Source organism: Heloderma suspectum, chromosome 7 (genome assembly GCF_057233095.1).
Source record: "Heloderma suspectum isolate Gila_16-S chromosome 7, 16-S_ref, whole genome shotgun sequence".
Classification (NCBI taxonomy): domain Eukaryota; kingdom Metazoa; phylum Chordata; class Lepidosauria; order Squamata; family Helodermatidae; genus Heloderma; species Heloderma suspectum.
In genome coordinates this window covers 26,254,615-26,273,552 of record NC_139464.1, presented here as the reverse complement: position 1 = coordinate 26,273,552, position 18,938 = coordinate 26,254,615, and the positions used below count along the sequence as shown (strand labels likewise).

Below are 18,938 nucleotides of genomic sequence, written 5' to 3'. Positions count from 1 at the left end.
AAGCAGAACTTGCAAAATTGCTTACAGGTGGCTACTTTATATACATCCCCAATAAATCTGAGTGATTAACATTTAGATCCACCATCGTCTGCAGTGTGGACGGCTGACCTGGCTGAAGACATCTCATCACAGTGTTGCAAAGGATAGGAATGTAGGCAGCTGCCTTATAATGCATCTGACCATTGGTCCAGTATTGTTGACACTGACTGGCAGCGGCTCTCCAGGGTTGCAGGCAGGAATTTTTCCAGCTCTACCTGGGAATGCCGGGATCAAACTTAGGACCTTCTGCATGCAAAGTGTGCACTCTGAGTTACAGATCCTGGGGCAAAGCTTTTGGATCGTGTGCGGCTCCAAGATTTGTGTCCAAGCATCCTCTGTGACACTTCAAGGGTATCTTCTCTGGGATTGCACTGTGCTTCATCTACACCACTTTATATTCCACAGGGTCATAAAATGCAATGGTCACAAAGGACTGTGCAAGCTTTGGAGTTACACAGAGTTCTTCCTCAGGCTGGATGTTAAATAAATAAGCAAGCAAGTAAGGTAAACCCCTTCATGGATCACTGCCTTGTTGTGGAGAAGGGGCTTGCGTAACTCAGTGAAGCCATAAGCTATGCCGTGCAGGGCCACCCAAGACGGACAGGACATGGCAGAGAGTTCCGACAAAATGTGGTCCACTGGAGAAGGAAATGGCAACCCACTCCAGTATTCTTGCCAAGAAAACCCCATGGAATGTATCACAAAGCTAAAAGATATGATGCCGGAAGATGAGCCCCTCAGGTCGGAAGGTGTCCAATATACTACTGGGGAAGAAGAGCAGAGGGTATTTCCAAGTAGTGCCAGAAAGAGTGAAGCGGCTGGGCCAAAGCCGAAAGGACACTCAGCTGTGGATGTGTCTAGTGGTGAAAAGAAAATCCGATGCTGTAAAGAACAATATTGTTTAGGAACCTGGAATGTCAGATCCATGAATCAAGGTAAGCTAGAGGTGGTCAAACATGAGATGGCAAGATTGAACATCGACATCTTGGGAATCAGCGAACTAAAATGGACAGGCATGGGCAAATTTAATTCAGGTGACCATCATATCTACTACTGTGGGCAAGAATCCCTTAGAAGAAATGGAGTAGCACTCATAGTCTACAAAAGGGTGGGAAAAGCAGTACTGGGGTACAATCTTAAAAACGATAGAATGATCTCAGTACAAATCCAAGGCAAACCATTCAACATCACAGTAATTCAAGTCTATGCCCCAACTACTGATGCCGAAGAAGCTGAGGTTGATCAGTTCTATGAAGACCTACAACACCTTCTAGAACTAACACCATAAAAGATGTCCTCTTCATCATAGGGGATTGGAATGCTAAAGTAGGAAGTCAAGAAATCACCGGGATAACAGGCAAGCATGGCTTTGGTGCACAAAATGAAGCAGGACAAAAGCTAATAGAGTTTTGCCAGGAGAACATGCTGATCATAGCAAACACTCTTTTCCAACAGCACAAGAGGCGACTCTACACATGGACATCACCAGATGTTCAATATCGAAATCAGATTGATTATGTCCTTTGCAGTCAAAGATGGAGAAGCTCTATACAGTCAGTAAAAACAAGACCTGGAGCTGACTGTGGCTCAGATCATGAGCTGCTTCTTGCAAAATTTCAGCTTAAATTGAAGAACGTAGGGAAAACCACTAAACCATTCACGTATGACCTAAATCATATCCCTGATGAATATACAGTGCAGGTAAGGAATAGATTTCAGGGATTAGACCTAATAGACAGAGTGCCTGAGGAACTATGGATGGAGGTCCGTAACATTGTTCAGGAGGTAGCAACGAAATCCATCCCAAAGAAAAAGAAATGCAAGAAAGCCAAGTGGCTGTCTGATGAGGCTTTACAAGTAGCTCACGAAAGAAGGGAAGCGAAAAGCAAGGGAGAAAGGGGAAGATATATCCAACTGAATGCAGAGTTCCAGAGAATAGCAAGGAGAGACAAGAAGGCCTTCTTAAATGAACAATGCAAAGAAATCGAGGAAAACAACAGAATGGGAACGACTAGAGATCTCTTCAAGAAAATTGGAGATCTCAAGGGAACGTTGTGTGCAAAGATGGGCATGATAAAGGACAAAGAAGGCAGGGACCTCACAGAAGCAGATGAGATTAAGAAGAGGTGGCAAGAATACACAGAAGAACTATACAGGAAAGATCTGAATGTCCCTGATAGCCATGATAGTGCGGTCACTGAACTTGAGCCGGACATCCTCGAGAGTGAAGTCAAGTGGGCCTTAGGAAGCATTAGTAACAACAAAGCTAGCGGAGATGACAGTATTCCAGCTGAGCTATTTAAAATCCTAAAAGATGATGCTGTTAAAGTGCTGCATTCAATATGCGAACAAATTTGGAACACTCAACAGTGGCCTCAAGACTGGAAAAAGTCAGTTTACATTCCAATTCCAAAGAAGGGCAACGCCAAAGAGTGTTCAAACTACCGCACAATTGCGCTCATTTCACATGCCAGCAAGGTGATGCTCAAAATCCTACAAGCTAGGCTTCAGCAGTATGCGAACCGAGAACTACCGGAAGTACAATCGGGGTTTCGAAGAGGCAGAGGAACTAGAGATCAAATCGCCAACATTCGCTGCATCATGGAGAAAGCAAGAGAATTCCAGAAAAACGTCTATTTCTGCTTCATTGACTACGCTAAAGCCTTTGATTGTGTGGATCACAACAAACTGTGGCAAATTCTTAAAGTGATGGGAGTACCAGACCACCTTACCTGTCTCCTGAGAAACCTGTACGAGGGTCTAGAAGCAACAGTAAGAACCAGACATGGAATAACCGAGTGGTTCAAAACTGGGAAAGGAGTACGACAAGGCTGCATATGGTCACCCTGCTTATTTAACTTATATGCAGAGTACATCATGAGAAATGCCGGGTTGGATGAATCACAGGTCGGAATTAAGATTGCCGGGAGAATTATCAACAACCTCAGATATGCAGACGATACCACCCTAATGGCAGAAAGCGAAGAGGATCTAAAGAGTCTCTTGTTGAGGGTGAAAGAGGAGAGTGCAAAAGCTGGTTTGAAACTCAACATTAAAAAAACTCAGATCATGGCATCTGGCCCCATCACTTCCTGGCATATGGAAGGGGAAGAAATGGAAGAAGTGACAGATTTTACTTTCTTGGGCTCCAAGATCACCACAGACGGTGACTGTAGCCATGAAATTAAAAGACGCTTGCTCCTTGGGAGGAAAGCTATGGCAAACCTAGACAGCATAGTAAGAAGCAGAGACATCACCTTGCCGACAACAGTTCGTATAATCAAAGCTATGGTTTTCCCAGTAGTAATGTATGGCTGTGAGAGCTGGACTATAAGGAAGGCTGAGCGCCGAAGAATTGATGCTTTCGAACTGTGGTGCTGGAGAAGACTCTTACGAGTCCCCTGGACTTCAAGGAGGTCAAATCAGTCAATCCTAAAGGAAATCAACCCTGAGTGCTCATTGGAAGGACAGATACTGAAGCTGAAGCTCAAATATTTTGGCCACCTAATGCGAAGAGAAAACTCTCTGGAAAAGACCCTGATGCTGGGAAAGACAGAAGGCAAAAGGAGAAGGGGACAACAGAGGATGAGATGGCTAGATAGCATCACCGATGCAATGAATATGAACTTGAGCACACTCCGGGAGAGAGCGCAGGACAGAAAGGCCTGGAGTGCTATGGTCCATGGGGTCACGAAGAGTCGGACACGACTGAACGACTGAACAACAACAACAACAAGGTAAATGGGGACAGATGTTTTGATATGACAGTATACTGTTAAAACCCACCTTCAGTTTATTTCAGGCTTCAAGTGGTAATAACAGGAAACTCTTGCATGCTTGATGGGATTAACCCTCTGTTCTGTGCAAAGATATCAGCCTGGTTCAGATGTAAGTCTAAACCATCGTTTAGTGCTACAGGAATGAGCCTGCTTGAGTGCACCGTCTTCCCCTCTCCTCCTCTGGCACACACCAAAAGAACTGTTTCGAACCACTTGCTTCCTGGTTTAAATGCATCCCAGCTTGTTGTTCTGTCTGAACTGGACAAAATTGTTATTAGTTTAAACCATGGTGGTCAACTCCAGGGATTGGGCAGCTGCACTCCTTGGTGACACTGAAATTTAGTGGTACGGCAGCAGCATAAAAACCAGTGGTTTGAAAACAAGCTGTCTGAGCTTTTGAAGGCTCTGTAATGGTTTGCTGCCAAGATTTGGTGGGAAAGCACTGGGGTTTTTTTTGCCGCTGCTATGCTGCTGAATTTTGGCAGCACAGCAGCGGTCGCACAAGAGAATGGGGGGTGGGAGCATGTGACCTGCAGGCCATGTCTTGTTCACTGCTGGTTTAAAATATGGTTTCTGATCTTGGCTTTTTTCAGTAAACTATAGTTTAAACAAACTGGAGGTCACAATTCAGACATAACAGCAAACTGTGACTAGTTTAAACCACAAAGTGGATGCTTCCAATCTCCTCTTCTGGCATGCACTAGAGGAGTGGAAAGAGGAACCCATGAGCCTGGTTCAGTCTGGGTCATTCTGTTTCACAGGGCACACTGACAGTATCCACAATTCCTCCTGCCATGCTCACCATGGTGAGGGTTCCATCGTCCCCTGGCGAGGGTGATGAGGGGGGCCCCAGCAGTTATATCTGTCTTGGAGCAAGGGGGGTGGGGATTATCCCTGTAGTTGCACTACTCTTTAAGGGTTCTGGATCATGCAGGGTCCTGCCTATGTGCAGATGTGTACTGCAGGCATGTGCTTCAACCACCCTGACAGAGGGTGCAGCATGCTCCCAACCATCCAGGCATTCATTGTACAAAGGAAGCCTCCATGTGTGTACAGCCTATATGTGTCAATGCATTTGTCCACATTCACCCTTCTCTCTCTTGCCTTCCCCTTCACACCTTGCCTTTGAGTCCCATACTGTAAAATAAAATCAGTTGGAAGTACCTCAGGGCAGGGGCCTTTTGTTTTTGTTTGTTTGCATACATTAAGTTCCAAGTACATTGATAGCATAATTACAATCTGCTGGCCAATAGTGATAAGGAAGAAATGCAGAAAAAGTGACTAGTTTTGCTCTAGCTGCAGCAAAATGCCAGTAAATTTACTTTTTGCACCTACATAGTTGTCTGGAAGCTGGATAACTGGTTCTGTATTATCGATATTTTCTGATGTTTGTTTTGTTCTCATTTTAAAATGTTTTGCTGTTATAGTGAGTGGCTGTTTTTCCTATTTTAGTCATGGCTTATAGCAAACAAGATAGAACTGAAGAATAATAATAGGGGAAATTGTACCTGCCGACTTTCTATATTTAATGTTGTTTTTTAAAACACACACACACAAACCCCACCAACAACATTCTGTTTAATCTATTTTTCGAAAATACAAAACCCCCTGAAATATCAAGCCCTTGGTCACATAACATCCATTGGCGATAGAAAGGAGAAAACACAACAGTTAAAAAAGAATAAATAAAACGAGGATAAATGAATTACAAATATATTCATGTAACTAGAAGATCAATCTACAGTTTATTTATCACATATTAAAGTTATAAAAACTCCCTATTCAGTTTCAATGAGTCAATTCATGAAGTCTCTGCAGGCCAGATGGATAACTTCTGTGGGTTGGATTAGGCCCGTAGGTTGGAAGTTCCCCATCCCTGGTTTAGCTTGTCTAGTACCATTCTCTGAGGGAGAAGACTAACTTTGGAAATGTACTAATAGGGAGAAAGCATGGACTGTCATGTACTTCCTCAATTTGTTTAGCTTATTATGTATTTGGAGACAGAAACATAAGTTCCAATAAGAATGGAGACATTATTTGGGTTGTAATACTATAGAAAATCCTTGGTTTGGGTTTGGAAGCATAACCTTAATTATGTGTACAAATTTTCAGGAAAATGTTTGAAAAATCAAATGTCAGTAACGCTTTACACCTCAGAAGCTGGCATTCCTGCTGATATCTGGTTGCACTGTGGAATATGGTGGTTGACATGATCACTTCCAAGTACCCTTCCCCTTCCTGTGGGGCCTGGTCAGCTCCTTGGTATACTTGAGGGTAACAAAGCAGGGAGGGATTTGTCTAGAACACAAGTGGCAGAAAACTCATGGCAACCCTGTCCTGTCATGAACCTACCTCTGGACCTTCCAGTGTGCAGCAGAGGGCTCTGATAAGATACAGGCTGCTTCCTTGGGAGTAGGACAGTCAGTGGCTTATTCAAGGCCCTCCCAGCCAGAGGACACAACCCTGCTGTCACCCTCTGACACCAGAACTTCCATCTCCCCAGCTTCACAGAAGTCTCAGGCTACACAATCAGGTAAGGGCCTTTTAGCAGTCTGGTCAGCTCCTATAGGAGGGGCAGAGTTGATCACACTAAAGGTCTTGTTAGCTTACACAAGGCTTCAGTTGGTTTTAGCTTCCTGCTGAGGCAACATCCTCCTAGTGTTCTTGTAGGAGAGAGTTCCAGCTGTCCAGGATTCTGTTTTCTTCCTAAGAGGGCTTCTGCCTTGATGTTGCCTGTTGTGCAGTGCTTGCTCTAGGTTTTAGAGGGCCCTTGGGCAACACAGCCCTAATGGGCCACCTCCCTCAATGAATTTATCTTTTCACTGTCATTGTCACCAGCTGCTATTGCTCCTCAACTGCTTTCTCAGTGCTGCTGCTTGCTTGCTTGACAGGCAGAGAGCCAGTGAGCAAGTAGGCAGTGGCATCTACTGCTCCTCCTTCTCACTACCACCATTTTCTGAACCAGAGCAAGAGGTAGGTGAACAAGCAGGTTGCAAGGATGAAGAGGAGCAGGTCCAGGGGGGCTTTTGTCAGTTGGTCCCTGCTGGGGCTTGGACCTTCAGTAGGTGCCCAACCATGCCTCCTTTTGACACCAGTCCTGCTGATGTGCCTTGATCTATCTACCTTGACTGGACTATATCTGCTTATCCTGACCTTGCCTACTGTAACTTGACTCTGCTTACTTAACTGGACTTTACCTGCCTTGATATGACTCTATCAGATGCAACTGGCTTCCACTGAAAGCCTGAAGTAATCACAGAATGGGGCATGACCAAACATGAGCAAGACCTCATTATCGAGCCTACTAGGTGTCAGCGATGGCAGCAGAGAAGCAATTGTTCTATACCATCATTGCATTTTTTCTGCCACCACAGAGTCCAGCAGAGCCTGTTTGGGGATGTGAAGGAACCTTCTAAACCATACTGTGACATGTTTGTGAGACACTTTGAGGATTACATTGTTCATATCCATGTGGATATGGGCATTACAACAGGAGGGCAGTCTAAGAAGGTATCCAGAGAAATGTCTGGTCCTATATTGATGGATGAGTTTTAGCTTCTGAGGCCTGAGGATGTTGACAACGTGTTTGGACAACTTCGGACAACTTTGACAACTACATGTATACTTGACCCTTGCCCTTCTTGGCTGTGGTAAGCTCCAGGTTAGACTACTGTAATGCATTCTGCCTGGGATTGTCACTGAAGGTTGTTTGGAAACTGCAGTTAGTTCAGAATAAAATTGCAAGTCTGCTAACTGGGACCAAGTATTCTGAGTATATTATGCTGGTGCTTCACCAACTGCACTGTCCCTGATCCATTTCTGGGCCCAATTCCAAGTGTTTGTCTTGATGTTTAAAGCCCTTCATGGCTTGAGGCCAGGGATTGTCTGTCTCCATATGTACCTGCCTGTACATTGAGATCTTCAGTCAGAGGTTCTTCTTCAGGTTCTCCTCCCACCATTGCAGGTGCAATACATAACTACAGGAGAGAGTGCCTTTTCAGTGGTGGTGCAGGCTTTGGAATACTCTCCCTAGAGAGACTCACCAGGCACTTTCCGGTGCCCAGCAAAGTTCTTTATGTTTTCCCAGGCTTTTATATGTTTGTTCTGTTTTATTTGGATGCTGCTTTCATAGAGTTGCTGGTTTAGGATATTTTATGTATTCATTATTTTGTAGTGTTTCTAATATTTTATTGTAAGCTGCCTTTAGAAAATATTTGAAGGGAATGGTATAAATCTAAATAAATAAACTAAAAGGAATCTATAATCATAATAATGCTTGCTGCTGGAAATGTAATCCTGTTAAAGAAAGGGGTTTTTTTTGGTAGATTTTTTCGAGTTGTCCAAAATTACAATCTATTGGTTAGAAGTAGAAGAATTAAAAAGAGCAGAGGAGATGACAGGATATGGTCTGTCAGGGGATGACTTCTCAATTGCTCAACAGCATCAGTCAGTTGACAATTTTGACTTTGAGATGTGAGATTTCTTAACAATGGTTAAATTGTTGATTGCTAGCAACTGGAAGAACAAAGCCCCCTTACCTTTAATGACCGGATACTTCAGAATGTGGGATTTGGTTTATATGACCAAGTTTACTACATTATTCAGCTGTGAGAGGGAAAACAGCAGGACTAATCTGTTACAATCATCGGGTCATATCCAGTTGATGGTGCAGCGCTAGCACTAACGGCATTGCGGTAGCATGAACCCATGCTGCAAAGAGAAAAGTCACTGGAAAAGACCCTGATGCTGGGAAAGATTGAAGGCAAAAGGAGAAGGGGACGGCAGAGGATGAGATGGCTAGATAGCATCACCAATGCGATGAATATGAACTTGAGCACACTCCGGGAGAGAGCAGAGGACAGGAATTGGCCTTTCAGAATTGGGGGAAAAAATGGCACAAAGGCCAGAAGACCATCAAACAATTGGGGGAAAGGGGGTGAGGCCAAGGAAGGAGGAATGGTCTTCCAGGGAACTCCAGAGGGCCAGAGCTCCTGGCCCATGCAAATATTTGAGTTAGAACAGTCATAGGTAGGATTGTGCTATGTATCTTCCTGAGTGTTCTGATCGAACTTGATACAAAAATCATACGGGTTGGATGGGAGTTAATGGATTAACAATGCACTGCTGTCCATAATGTACACACTGTGGTACATGTACATTATTTTTAATATAGCTCTAAAAAACAATTATAACAAAGAAAACTAACATTAGGATTTACATTATCACCCTATTTGTCATTCCAAGGGTCATATCCAGCAGTGGCACAGAGCTAGCGCTAATGATGCTGTGCTAGCATGGCAATATTTGTTGTTGTTGTTCAGTCGTTAAGTCGTGTCCGACTCTTCATGACCCTATGGACCATAGCACGCCAGGCCTTCCTGTCCTCTGCTCTCTCCCGGAGTGTGCTCAAGTTCATATTCATCGCATCGGTGATGCTATCTAGCCATCTCATCCTCTGCCGTCCCCTTCTCCTTTTGCCTTCAATCTTTCCCAGCATCAGGGTCTTTTCCAGGGAGTTTTCTCTTCGCATTAAGTGGCCAAAATATTTGAGCTTCAGCTTCAGTATCTGCCCTTCCAATGTGTAGTCAGGGCTTATTTCCTTTAGGATTGACTGATTTGATCTCTTTGCAGTCCAGGGGACTTGTAAGAGTCTTCTCCAGCACCACAGTTCGAAGGCATCAATTCTTCGGCGCTCAGCCTTCCTTATAGTCCAGCTCTCACAGCCATACGTTGCTACTGGGAAAACCATAGCTTTGATTATACGAACTGTTGTCGGCAAGGTGATGTCTCTGCTTCTTACTATGCTGCCTAGGTTTGCCATAGCTTTCCTCCCAAGGAGCAAGCGTCTTTTAATTTCATGGCTACCATCTGCAGTGATCTTGGAGCCCAAGAAAATAAAATCTGTCACTGCTTCCATTTCTTCTCCTTCTATATGCCAGGAAGGTTTGGGGCCAGATGCCATGATCTTAGTTTTTTTACTGTTGAGTTTCAAACCAGCTTTTGCACTCTCCACTTTCACCCTCAACAAGAGACTCTTTAGATCCTCTTCGCTTTCTGCCATTAGGGTGGTATCATCTGTGTATCTGAGGTTGTTGATAATTCTCCCGGCAATCTTAATTCCGACCTGTGATTCATCCAACCCGGCGTTTCTCATGATGTACTCTGCATATAAATTAAACAAGCAGGGTGACAATATGCAGCCTTGTACTCCTTTCCCAATTTTGAACCAATGGGTTGTTCCATGTCCGGTTCTTTCTGTTGCTTCTTGACCCTTGTACAGGTTTCTCAGAAGACAGGTCTGGTACTCCCATCTCTTTAAGAATTTGCCACACTTTGTTGTGATCCACACAATCAAAGGCTTTAGCGTAGTCAATGAAGCAGAAAGAGATGTTTTTCTAGAATGCTCTTGCTTTCTCCATGATCCAGTGAATGTTGGCGATTTGATCTCTAGTTCCTCTGCCTCTTCGAAACCCCGATTGTACTTCCGGTAGTTCTTGGTTCGCATGCTGCTGAAGCCTAGCTTGTAGGATTTTGAGCATAACCTTTCTGGCATGTGAAATGAGCGCAATTGTACAGTAGTTTGAACACTCTTTGGCATTGCCCTTCTTTGGAATTGGAATGTAAACTGACCTTTTCCAGTCTTGTGGCCACTGTTGAGTGTTCCAAATTTGTTGGCATATTGAGTGCAGCACTTTAACAGCATCATCTTTTAGGATTTTAAATAGCTCAGTTGGAATACTGTCATCTCCGCTAGCTTTGTTGTTACTAATGCTTCCTAAGGCCCACTTGATTTCACTCTGTAGTCTCTAGGATGTCCGGCTCAAGTTCAGTGAGGGCACTATCATGGCTATCAGGGACATTAAGATCTTTCCTGTATAGTTCTTCTGTGTATTCTTTCCACCTCTTCTTAATCTCATCTGCTTCTGTTAGGTCCCTGCCTTCTTTGACCTTTATCATGCCCATCTGTGCACAAAACATTCCTTTGAGATCTCCAATTTTCTTGAAAAGATCTCTAGTCTTTCAGATTCTATTGTTTTCCTTGATTTCTTTGCATTGTTCATTTAACAAGGCCTTCTTGTCTCTCCTTGCTATTCTGTGGAACTCTGCATTCAGTTGGATATATCTTCCCCTTTCTCCCTTGCTTTTTGCTTCTCTTCTTTCCTCAGCTACTTGTAAAGCCTCATCAGACAGCCACTTGGCTTTCTTGCATTTCTTTTTCTTTGGGATGGATTTCGTTGCTGCCTCCTGAACAACGTTACGGACCTCCGTCAATAGTTCCTCAGGCACTCTGTCTATTCGGTCTAATCCCTTAAATCTATTCGTCAGCTCCATTGTATATTCATAAGGGATATGATTTAGGTCATACGTGAATGGTTTAGTGGTTTTCCCTACGTTCTTCAATTTAAGCTGAAATTTTGTAAGAAGCAGCTCATGATCTGAGCCACAGTCAGCTCCAAATCTTGTTTTTGCTGACTGCATGGAGCTTCTCCATCTTTGGCTGTAAAGTACATAATCAATCTGATTTCGATATTGACTATCTGGTGATGTCCATGTGTAGAGTTGCCTCTTGTGCTGTTGGAAAAGAGTGTTTGCTATGATCAGCGTGTTCTCTTGGCAAAACTCTATTAGCCTTTGTCCTGCTTCATTTTGTACACCAAGGCCATGCCTGCCTGTTACCCTGGTGATTTCTTGACTTCCTGCAATCCCCTATGATGAAGAGGACATCTTTTTTTGGTGTTAGTTCTAGAAGGTGTTGTAGGTCTTCATAGAACTGATCAACCTCAGCTTCTTCAGCCTCATTGGTTGGGGCATAGACTTGAATTACTGTGACGTTGAATGGTTTGCCTTGGATTCATACTGAGATCATTCTATTGTTTTTGAGATTGTACCCCAGTACTGCTTTTCCCACCCTTTTATTGACTATGAGTGCTACTCCATTTCTTCTAAGGGATTCTTGCCCACAGTAGTAGATATGATGGTCACCTGAATTAAATTCGCCCATGCTTGTCCATTTTAGTTTGCTGATTCCCAAGATGTCGATGTTCAATCTTGCCATCTCACGTTTGACCACCTCCAGCTTACCTTGATTCATGGATCTGACATTCCAGGTTCCTAAACAATATTGTTCTTTACAGCATTGGACTTTCTTTTCACCGCCAGACACATCCACAGCTGAGTGTCCTTTTGGCTTTGGCCCAGCTGCTTCACTCTTTCTGCTGCTACTTGGAAATTCCCTCTGCTCTTCCCCAGTAGTATATTGGACACCTTCCGACCTGAGGGGCTCATCTTCTGGCATCATATCTTTTAGCCTTGTGATATGTTCCATGGGGTTTTCTTGGCAAGAATACTGGAGTGGGTTGCCATTTCCTTCTCCAGTGGACCACATTTTGTCAGAACTCTCCATCATGACCTGTCCGTCTTGGGTGGCCCTGCACGGCATAGCTTATGGCTTCACTGAGTTACGCAAGCCCCTTCACCACAACAAGGCAGTGATCCATGAAGGGGAAGATGATCTTTACTTTAGATCAATTATTAGGGGTTGATGATGAGTTTTTGGTATTTTCAACTTTGCGAGATCAGTTTGATCTGCTGGCTTCAGCGGAATGGCAGTATTTGCAGCTGAAACATTTGTTGGTATCTAGATTCAGTCCTGCTGCTTTTACTGCCTCGGAGTCTCCTTCGCTATTGGAAATACTTATTGAAGCTGATCAGATGTATTGACCTACGATTCATGTTTATAAATATTTATTATCAATGAATAAATATGACACAAGTGGTTTACAACAGGAATGGAACAGGGAATTGGAACGTGCTATTTTGTTTAATCAACGGACTGCCGTTTTGGCGTCTGTATCAGATGTTTCAATGGATCTTCGGTCACGCCATATTCAGCAAAAGCTCTTGTTTCGGGTCTATTGGATGCCACAATGTCTTTTTGGTAAACGCTTGTCAAATTCGGCTAGTTGTTGGAGATGTGATGCAATCAATTCTTCTTTTATTCATATGTTTTGGAAATGCCCAATGGCCGCCTCTTTTTGGGAGGAAGTTATTGTACAGATACATTTTGTATTAGAAAGCTCTTTAATATTTAGTGATGTAAATTTCTTTTAAATTACCTACCTGCTTCTTGGAATGTAACACATGGTCACCGTAACTGGATTTTTCGTGCCCTTTTGGTTGCTAAAGCCCTGATACTACAATATTGGAAGAATAAAAGCTCACCGCCTATAACACAAGGGACTGAAGACTTAACAACACTAGCAACATTTGAAAGAGTGGTATATAGGCGTAACTTGCAAATGGACTTATATGCAGATATTTGGTCTGCTTTTACTGAAGTTTATGTGTAACCTCCCACACACACTTTTTTTCTTGAATATTGTAATGTTAGAAACTGAGGATTTTGAAATTGTTGTTGTATTTTTATTTTATTTTTTTAAGTTTTGTAATGTTTTCACTTTGTTTTGTTTTGTAAAAATTCACAATAAAAGATTAATTAGAAACAAAATGCTTATAAAGTTAGAAGAAGGAGACTTCTAGCTAAGCATTCTCCTTGAATTACTGGAGAGATCTTAACATGGAGGAGAACTCAAACATGAGTCCCCCCCCCCCGTGCATATCTGAGGTGGTACAGTCTTGCAATTAATGCATCATGTGCTCTGCAGACCATTTGGGTCCTCTTCCCATGCTAGACTGCTGATGGCTTGGCATGGTGCCAAGGTTTCCTTTTTTGTAATCCAAGCTTTCCTTTATCTCTTAAAGGACCGACAACACCAGTAGGAATCAGTGGCCAGGAATGGACATGGCCAAGAAGATATGACTCCCTTAGCTTGCCAGTGAGTGAGCCGAACTCTCACCTGCCACTGTTTGTCTTCTGTTACAGGAATGAGACTGTTTTACACCAGTTCTGCTGCCCAGCAGCTGATGCAGAGCAGAAGCCTTCATCTGCAGACTCTTCTCCAAGGTGGGAAAATTTGTCAGTTCATGCCCTGCTCATTCCTTTTTTCCTCTCTCCCTTACCTTCTCTGCTTTGACTTGCACACACAAAACATTCAGGCTTCATTTCACTCACAATCTAACCCCTGGGAGTGGTTGTATCAAGAAGTGAGCGTAGTTGGCTGGGGTGGTGTGGTGGGGTGTCCCTCTTTTTTGCTCCACCATAAGATTGGTGGAATAGAGGGGCTGTTGGTAGAGAAACATGGAAGGGCCAGGAGGAACTGAAAGAGGGATATCTAATGATGAGCCAACATGTCCCACAACTTTGTTACCTGTTTCAGCAATTTGAGGAGCATAAACAGGGGTGAAGCGTACAGCCCATTTAACATTGGTGGCGTTTGCACTGTCTGCTGCTGCCCGGTGTAATTTCCTCCACACTTCCTATGCAGAACATGACAGAGTGAGAGCAGGAAGCTCATGTCCTCACTCAGATTTGGCTTAATGCCAATGAGGAGCATAAATGTCACCACTGCCAGGATCACATGAACAGGTGGTAGAAGATGTGAAAAAGTGAGCAGGAAAATATGGCTTTATGAAACCGCATCCCAAACCCTGGGCTCAAACAGAGAAGGTTCTCAAAAGATCTTTCAGCTTAGTTTTAGGGATAATACTAGCAGCAGTGGGAGAGGCAGACAAGGAGTCTAGCATGTCCAAGGTCTGCATGCAAAATATGGATTGGTAAACAGCAGCAGTTCATACCAGACTAGGGATGCCGTGGGAGTCCAAGAGCAGGATGGAGTCTGGTGGACTCCACCCCCCCTCAGCCTCCCGGACCCTGCTTGCCAAGCCACCACATGCTTACTGAGCCGTTTGCCGAGTGCCATGCAGTCTGTGAGCGTTCAGTGGCCGCCCATCCCCTTGCTGAGCTGCCATTTTGCAAAACAATGGCAGCTTGGGGTTTTCATAAAAGTAATGTTGCATAAATGATGGCTGTAAAGGGGCCATTTATGCAACATTACAGGTGTAAATGGTCCATTTACGATGGACCATTTACGTGAGTGCCCAGCAGGGACAGATGGACATGAGTCTGTCCATTCTTATACCAGACCAAATTGGAGGGAAGGGGAAAAGGCCCTGGAATAAGACATGGTTGGCAGCGGGTTGAACAGGGATGTATGGATTTTGTTAAATCCATTCCGACTGTCTTTCACAGGTTGTCAGGTGTCTTTCATTCCATCATCCGCTCATTAATGTAATCGGATTGTTTTGGGGGATGTATGAGAATTTCGTTCCATTTGTGCAAGTGTGCACTTGTGCCAATGCCCATTAGCGCAAGTGCAAATTTGTGCAAATCCCCCCCAGTAAAAACTCATCCGCAAGTCTCCGGAATCCACATGACTTAGAAAAAACCATGTGCTGCAGAATCCACAGGTTGCATTCATAGAAATCCAAACTTATTTGAATCTGTTGCAGATTTCCCCAACATCCCCATGGAAGACTATGTTGGGGAACAGGAGCAAACTCTCTTGATGTCATAGCAAACCTGACCCAGAAGTGTTTTATAGTGTCAGGCCTTGTCACTTGATTTGCTCTGGCCTATTGTTATGCACAGTGACAGATTTTATTTTCTTGGGCTCCAAGATCACTGACTGTAGCCATGAAATTAAAAGACGCTTGCTCCTTGGGAGGAAAGCTATGGCAAACCTAGGCAGCATAGTAAGAAGCAGAGACATCACCTTGCCGACAACAGTTCGTATAATCAAAGCTATGGTTTTCCCAGTAGCAATGTATGGCTGTGAGAGCTGGACTATAAGGAAGGCTGAGCGCCGAAGAATTGATGCTTTCGAACTGTGGTGCTGGAAAAGACTCTTACGAGTCCTCTGGACTGCAAGGAGGTCAAATCAATCCTAAAGGAAATCAACCCTGAGTGCTCATTGGAAGGACAGATACTGAAGCTGAAGCTCAAATATTTTGGCCACCTAATGCGAAGAGAAAACTCTCTGGAAAAGACCCTGATGCTGGGAAAGATTGAAGGCAAAAGGAGAAGGGGACGGCAGAGGATGAAATGGCTAGATAGCATCACCAATGCAATGAATATGAACTTGAGCACACCCCGGGAGAGAGCAGAGGACAGGAAGGCCTGGCGTGCTATGGTCCATGGGGTCACGAAGAGTCAGACACGACTTAATGACTGAACAACAAAATTGTTATGCAAGAGGATCCTTTGTGGGTATGGCCAGTTATCTTGTGGCCAGAACTTGGTGATGCTACACAAGCTAAATCACTACCTGACATTCTTCCAGTTCAGAACTTCCTGGAAGCTTAAATCCCGGTACACAGAAGTCAAGCACTACTAAATGCCCTTCTGGAAAAAGGTGAACAGAACAACTTGCTAGGACGTTAGTGGCTCATTGGGCATGAAGGTAATGCAAGAGTCCCCATAGGTGGTTGAAAAATTACAGGGCTAGATTAAATGGTTGAAAAGGAATGGGCAGGAGCTTCAGTGTTATGGAGAGGAGAACAGAAACTAGGTGGCACAATTTTAATAATTAACTTAGAGTGGAGACAAAATGCCTTCCTTGGCTTTGCTATTTGGGAGGGAATATGAACTGGGTAGTGTTCACTCTACTTGACATCAGCAGCATTCCCTCTTCCTACGGCTGGGCACCGTTCCTCCCTCCCAGTCCCACCCATGCCATTGTTTTGCTCTCAGAATGGCACTTGTTCTGAAGCCAAATCAGAGTGAGGGCAACTAGCAGCAAGTTGGAGTGAGGGAAGAAAGGAACTTTCCTACCCAGAAGATGCCAGAGTGAAGGCAAGAAGCAGGACTGACACCATCAGAGTGAAGGCAGAAGAATGAAGGAATACTTCCTTCTTTGGGTAGGAAGGAATGGAAGGAACTTTTTGTGTGTGGGGGGAAGGTACTCAGCAACAGCAGAGAGAGTGATAGCCGTCACTGTCAGGATTATATGAACAGGCAGTGGCAGTGAAAAATTTGGATGGGGAGTGGAATGTCTTTGGGAAACCTTTTGTTACCACCCCACATTGATCTTTAGGTCAGCTCTACTTAGGACCCCAGCAAGATTAAGACCAGCCTTTTTCTTTTCTTTTTTCCACAACCCTTGGATGAGCTTCCTGACTTTCCTGTGCTGAATATGTCACTTTGGTTCCTATCTTTATGCATACATATCAAAAGTTTGTCTACATAAGGATTTTAATTATTATTAAAAAAAATACCCTGCACCATGTTAATTCACTTGCTATGGGGCATTACGTTGAATTTGCATGCCTAGTTGGCTTCTTTACCGTACTGGCACTTAGCTGGGTTTGACAATGAAAACAGATATTCTTCCTGCAGATTATCACAGATATTTGTTTTAATTTCAAAGTATTGTGCCAAAGCTCCAGATGTGAATATGCTAATCTAAATGAACTCTCCGATACAGACAAGGAGCAGCACTCACGGACAGTAAGGACCACCATTCTCCAAGCCTCCGTTAACTGCAATTCATTTTCTGAGGATTTTCCTGTGAATTCCCCCAACTAGCTCTAGACCAATAGTACTTTCTATTAGTCAAGCATAGAGAATGTCTATAGCACTGATCCATCAGTATGTGAAACTCTGAGAGTTTCAGGGGAGATGCTGCAATAAGAGAATTCCCTCAGCACCTAACCAAACAACAGTATCCCATATTCTTTGGTGAAAGCCATGACAATTGAAGAGGTATAAAATGTAATGTTTGTAACGTAAATATGCCCTGAATCTTTTGGAGTAATCATTTGGAGGAATGAGGTTGTCCCATGCATGCTGATCTTGTCACTGTCTCCCTGCACACCTCTCTCTCCCCCTCCCTAGGTAATGTCAGAGGGAGAAGAGTTACCACAAGATGACTTTCCTCCTTAATATTAACGTGATAGTGGTGTTACGTTAGAGCTCCTAGATCAGCCTTCCCCCACCTGGTACCCTCCAGATTTTTGGATAACAACTCCCAGCATTCCTGACCATTGGCCATGATGGCTGATGCTGATGGGATTTGAAGTCCACAACATCTGGAGGGCAACAGGTTGGGGAAGGCTGCACTAGATGGTAAGATGAAAAGTTACTGCATCCCAATTGCACTAGAAAACAAATTATTATTAGGACATGGTAGTTGCAGTCCTACCACACTTCGGGATGCTTTAACAAGCATCCATTTCCCCCGCACAAATACAGTGACATGAATCAGTCCTCTTAGACACATGCACATGACTCCTTTTATACCTTTCATAGCAGCTCTATATCCAACCCTATATTGCTTTTATATTTATTATTTTTATATTATTATTATTATTTACACTTACATCCCACCTTTCCTCCATGAAGCTCAAGGTGGTGTACACGATCCTCTTCCTGCTCTTCATGCTATGCTCAAAACAACCCTGTGAGGTAGGTTAGTCTGAGTGTCAGTGACTGGGCGAAAGTCACCCAGTGAGCTTCATGGCCGAGTGGGGGCTTCAGCCTGACTCTCCCCAGTCCCAGTCCAACACTCTAACCATTACATCACACTGGCCAATAGCAAGCTCTTTTTCTTATGTCACGTTCCTTATGTAGCCAAAACAGCACCATCAACACACAAGAGCGAGCTGTCTGCAGGCTTGTAGGAATACTAAAGTTTGCAGAAGTGCAAAAAATGTTTAGAAAAAAATTGTAACAGGGTGGGGACCCTCAAACAGCCCAGTGATGACTGAGCTTGTTCAGTGGCCACAGAACATGGAGGAAATGGAAAAACTGGGAGTGGGGGCAGAAAAAGGAATGGAGTATCCTGGAAAAGTCTGTGCCTGGCTGGAACACTGGACAAGAGCAATGCACACTGCAATGTTCTGTTGCATCCCCACTTTCTTACTTCTGACTAGCCTTCGGAACTCACTGAATTTCCAGTTTTTACAGCCTCCGTGGGTGGTCATAGCACCCATGCTGGGAATTCTTAATCTGGTGCAAGTTCTGAAGGGCTCGAGACATCGGTTTTCCACACTCTTCCGTGCACTAATCCTGGAATCACTGATGATGATCGCTGGTTCTTATGTGCTGTGCTGATTCCATTTCTTCAATAGTGCACATCTCCCTGGGGGTGGAATGGGTATGTAGGGACAGAGAGGGGTGGAGAGAACCCTTGAGGAAGCAACTACAAGTGTTCTTGTAATTAA

The 18,938-nt window shown here is 43.9% G+C and overlaps 1 protein-coding gene across 1 annotated transcript in view; it reads left to right on the top strand.

The window, feature by feature from the left end:
- IQSEC3 (IQ motif and Sec7 domain ArfGEF 3) overlaps positions 1–18,938 on the top strand; it is a 224,071-nt gene that overhangs the window by 95,751 nt on the left and 109,382 nt on the right. Inside the window, exon 2 of the mRNA XM_084811717.1 lies at positions 13,702–13,782. Within this exon, the coding sequence (XP_084667843.1) occupies positions 13,702–13,782 (81 nt within the window). The remainder of the gene's footprint in view (positions 1–13,701; positions 13,783–18,938) is intronic.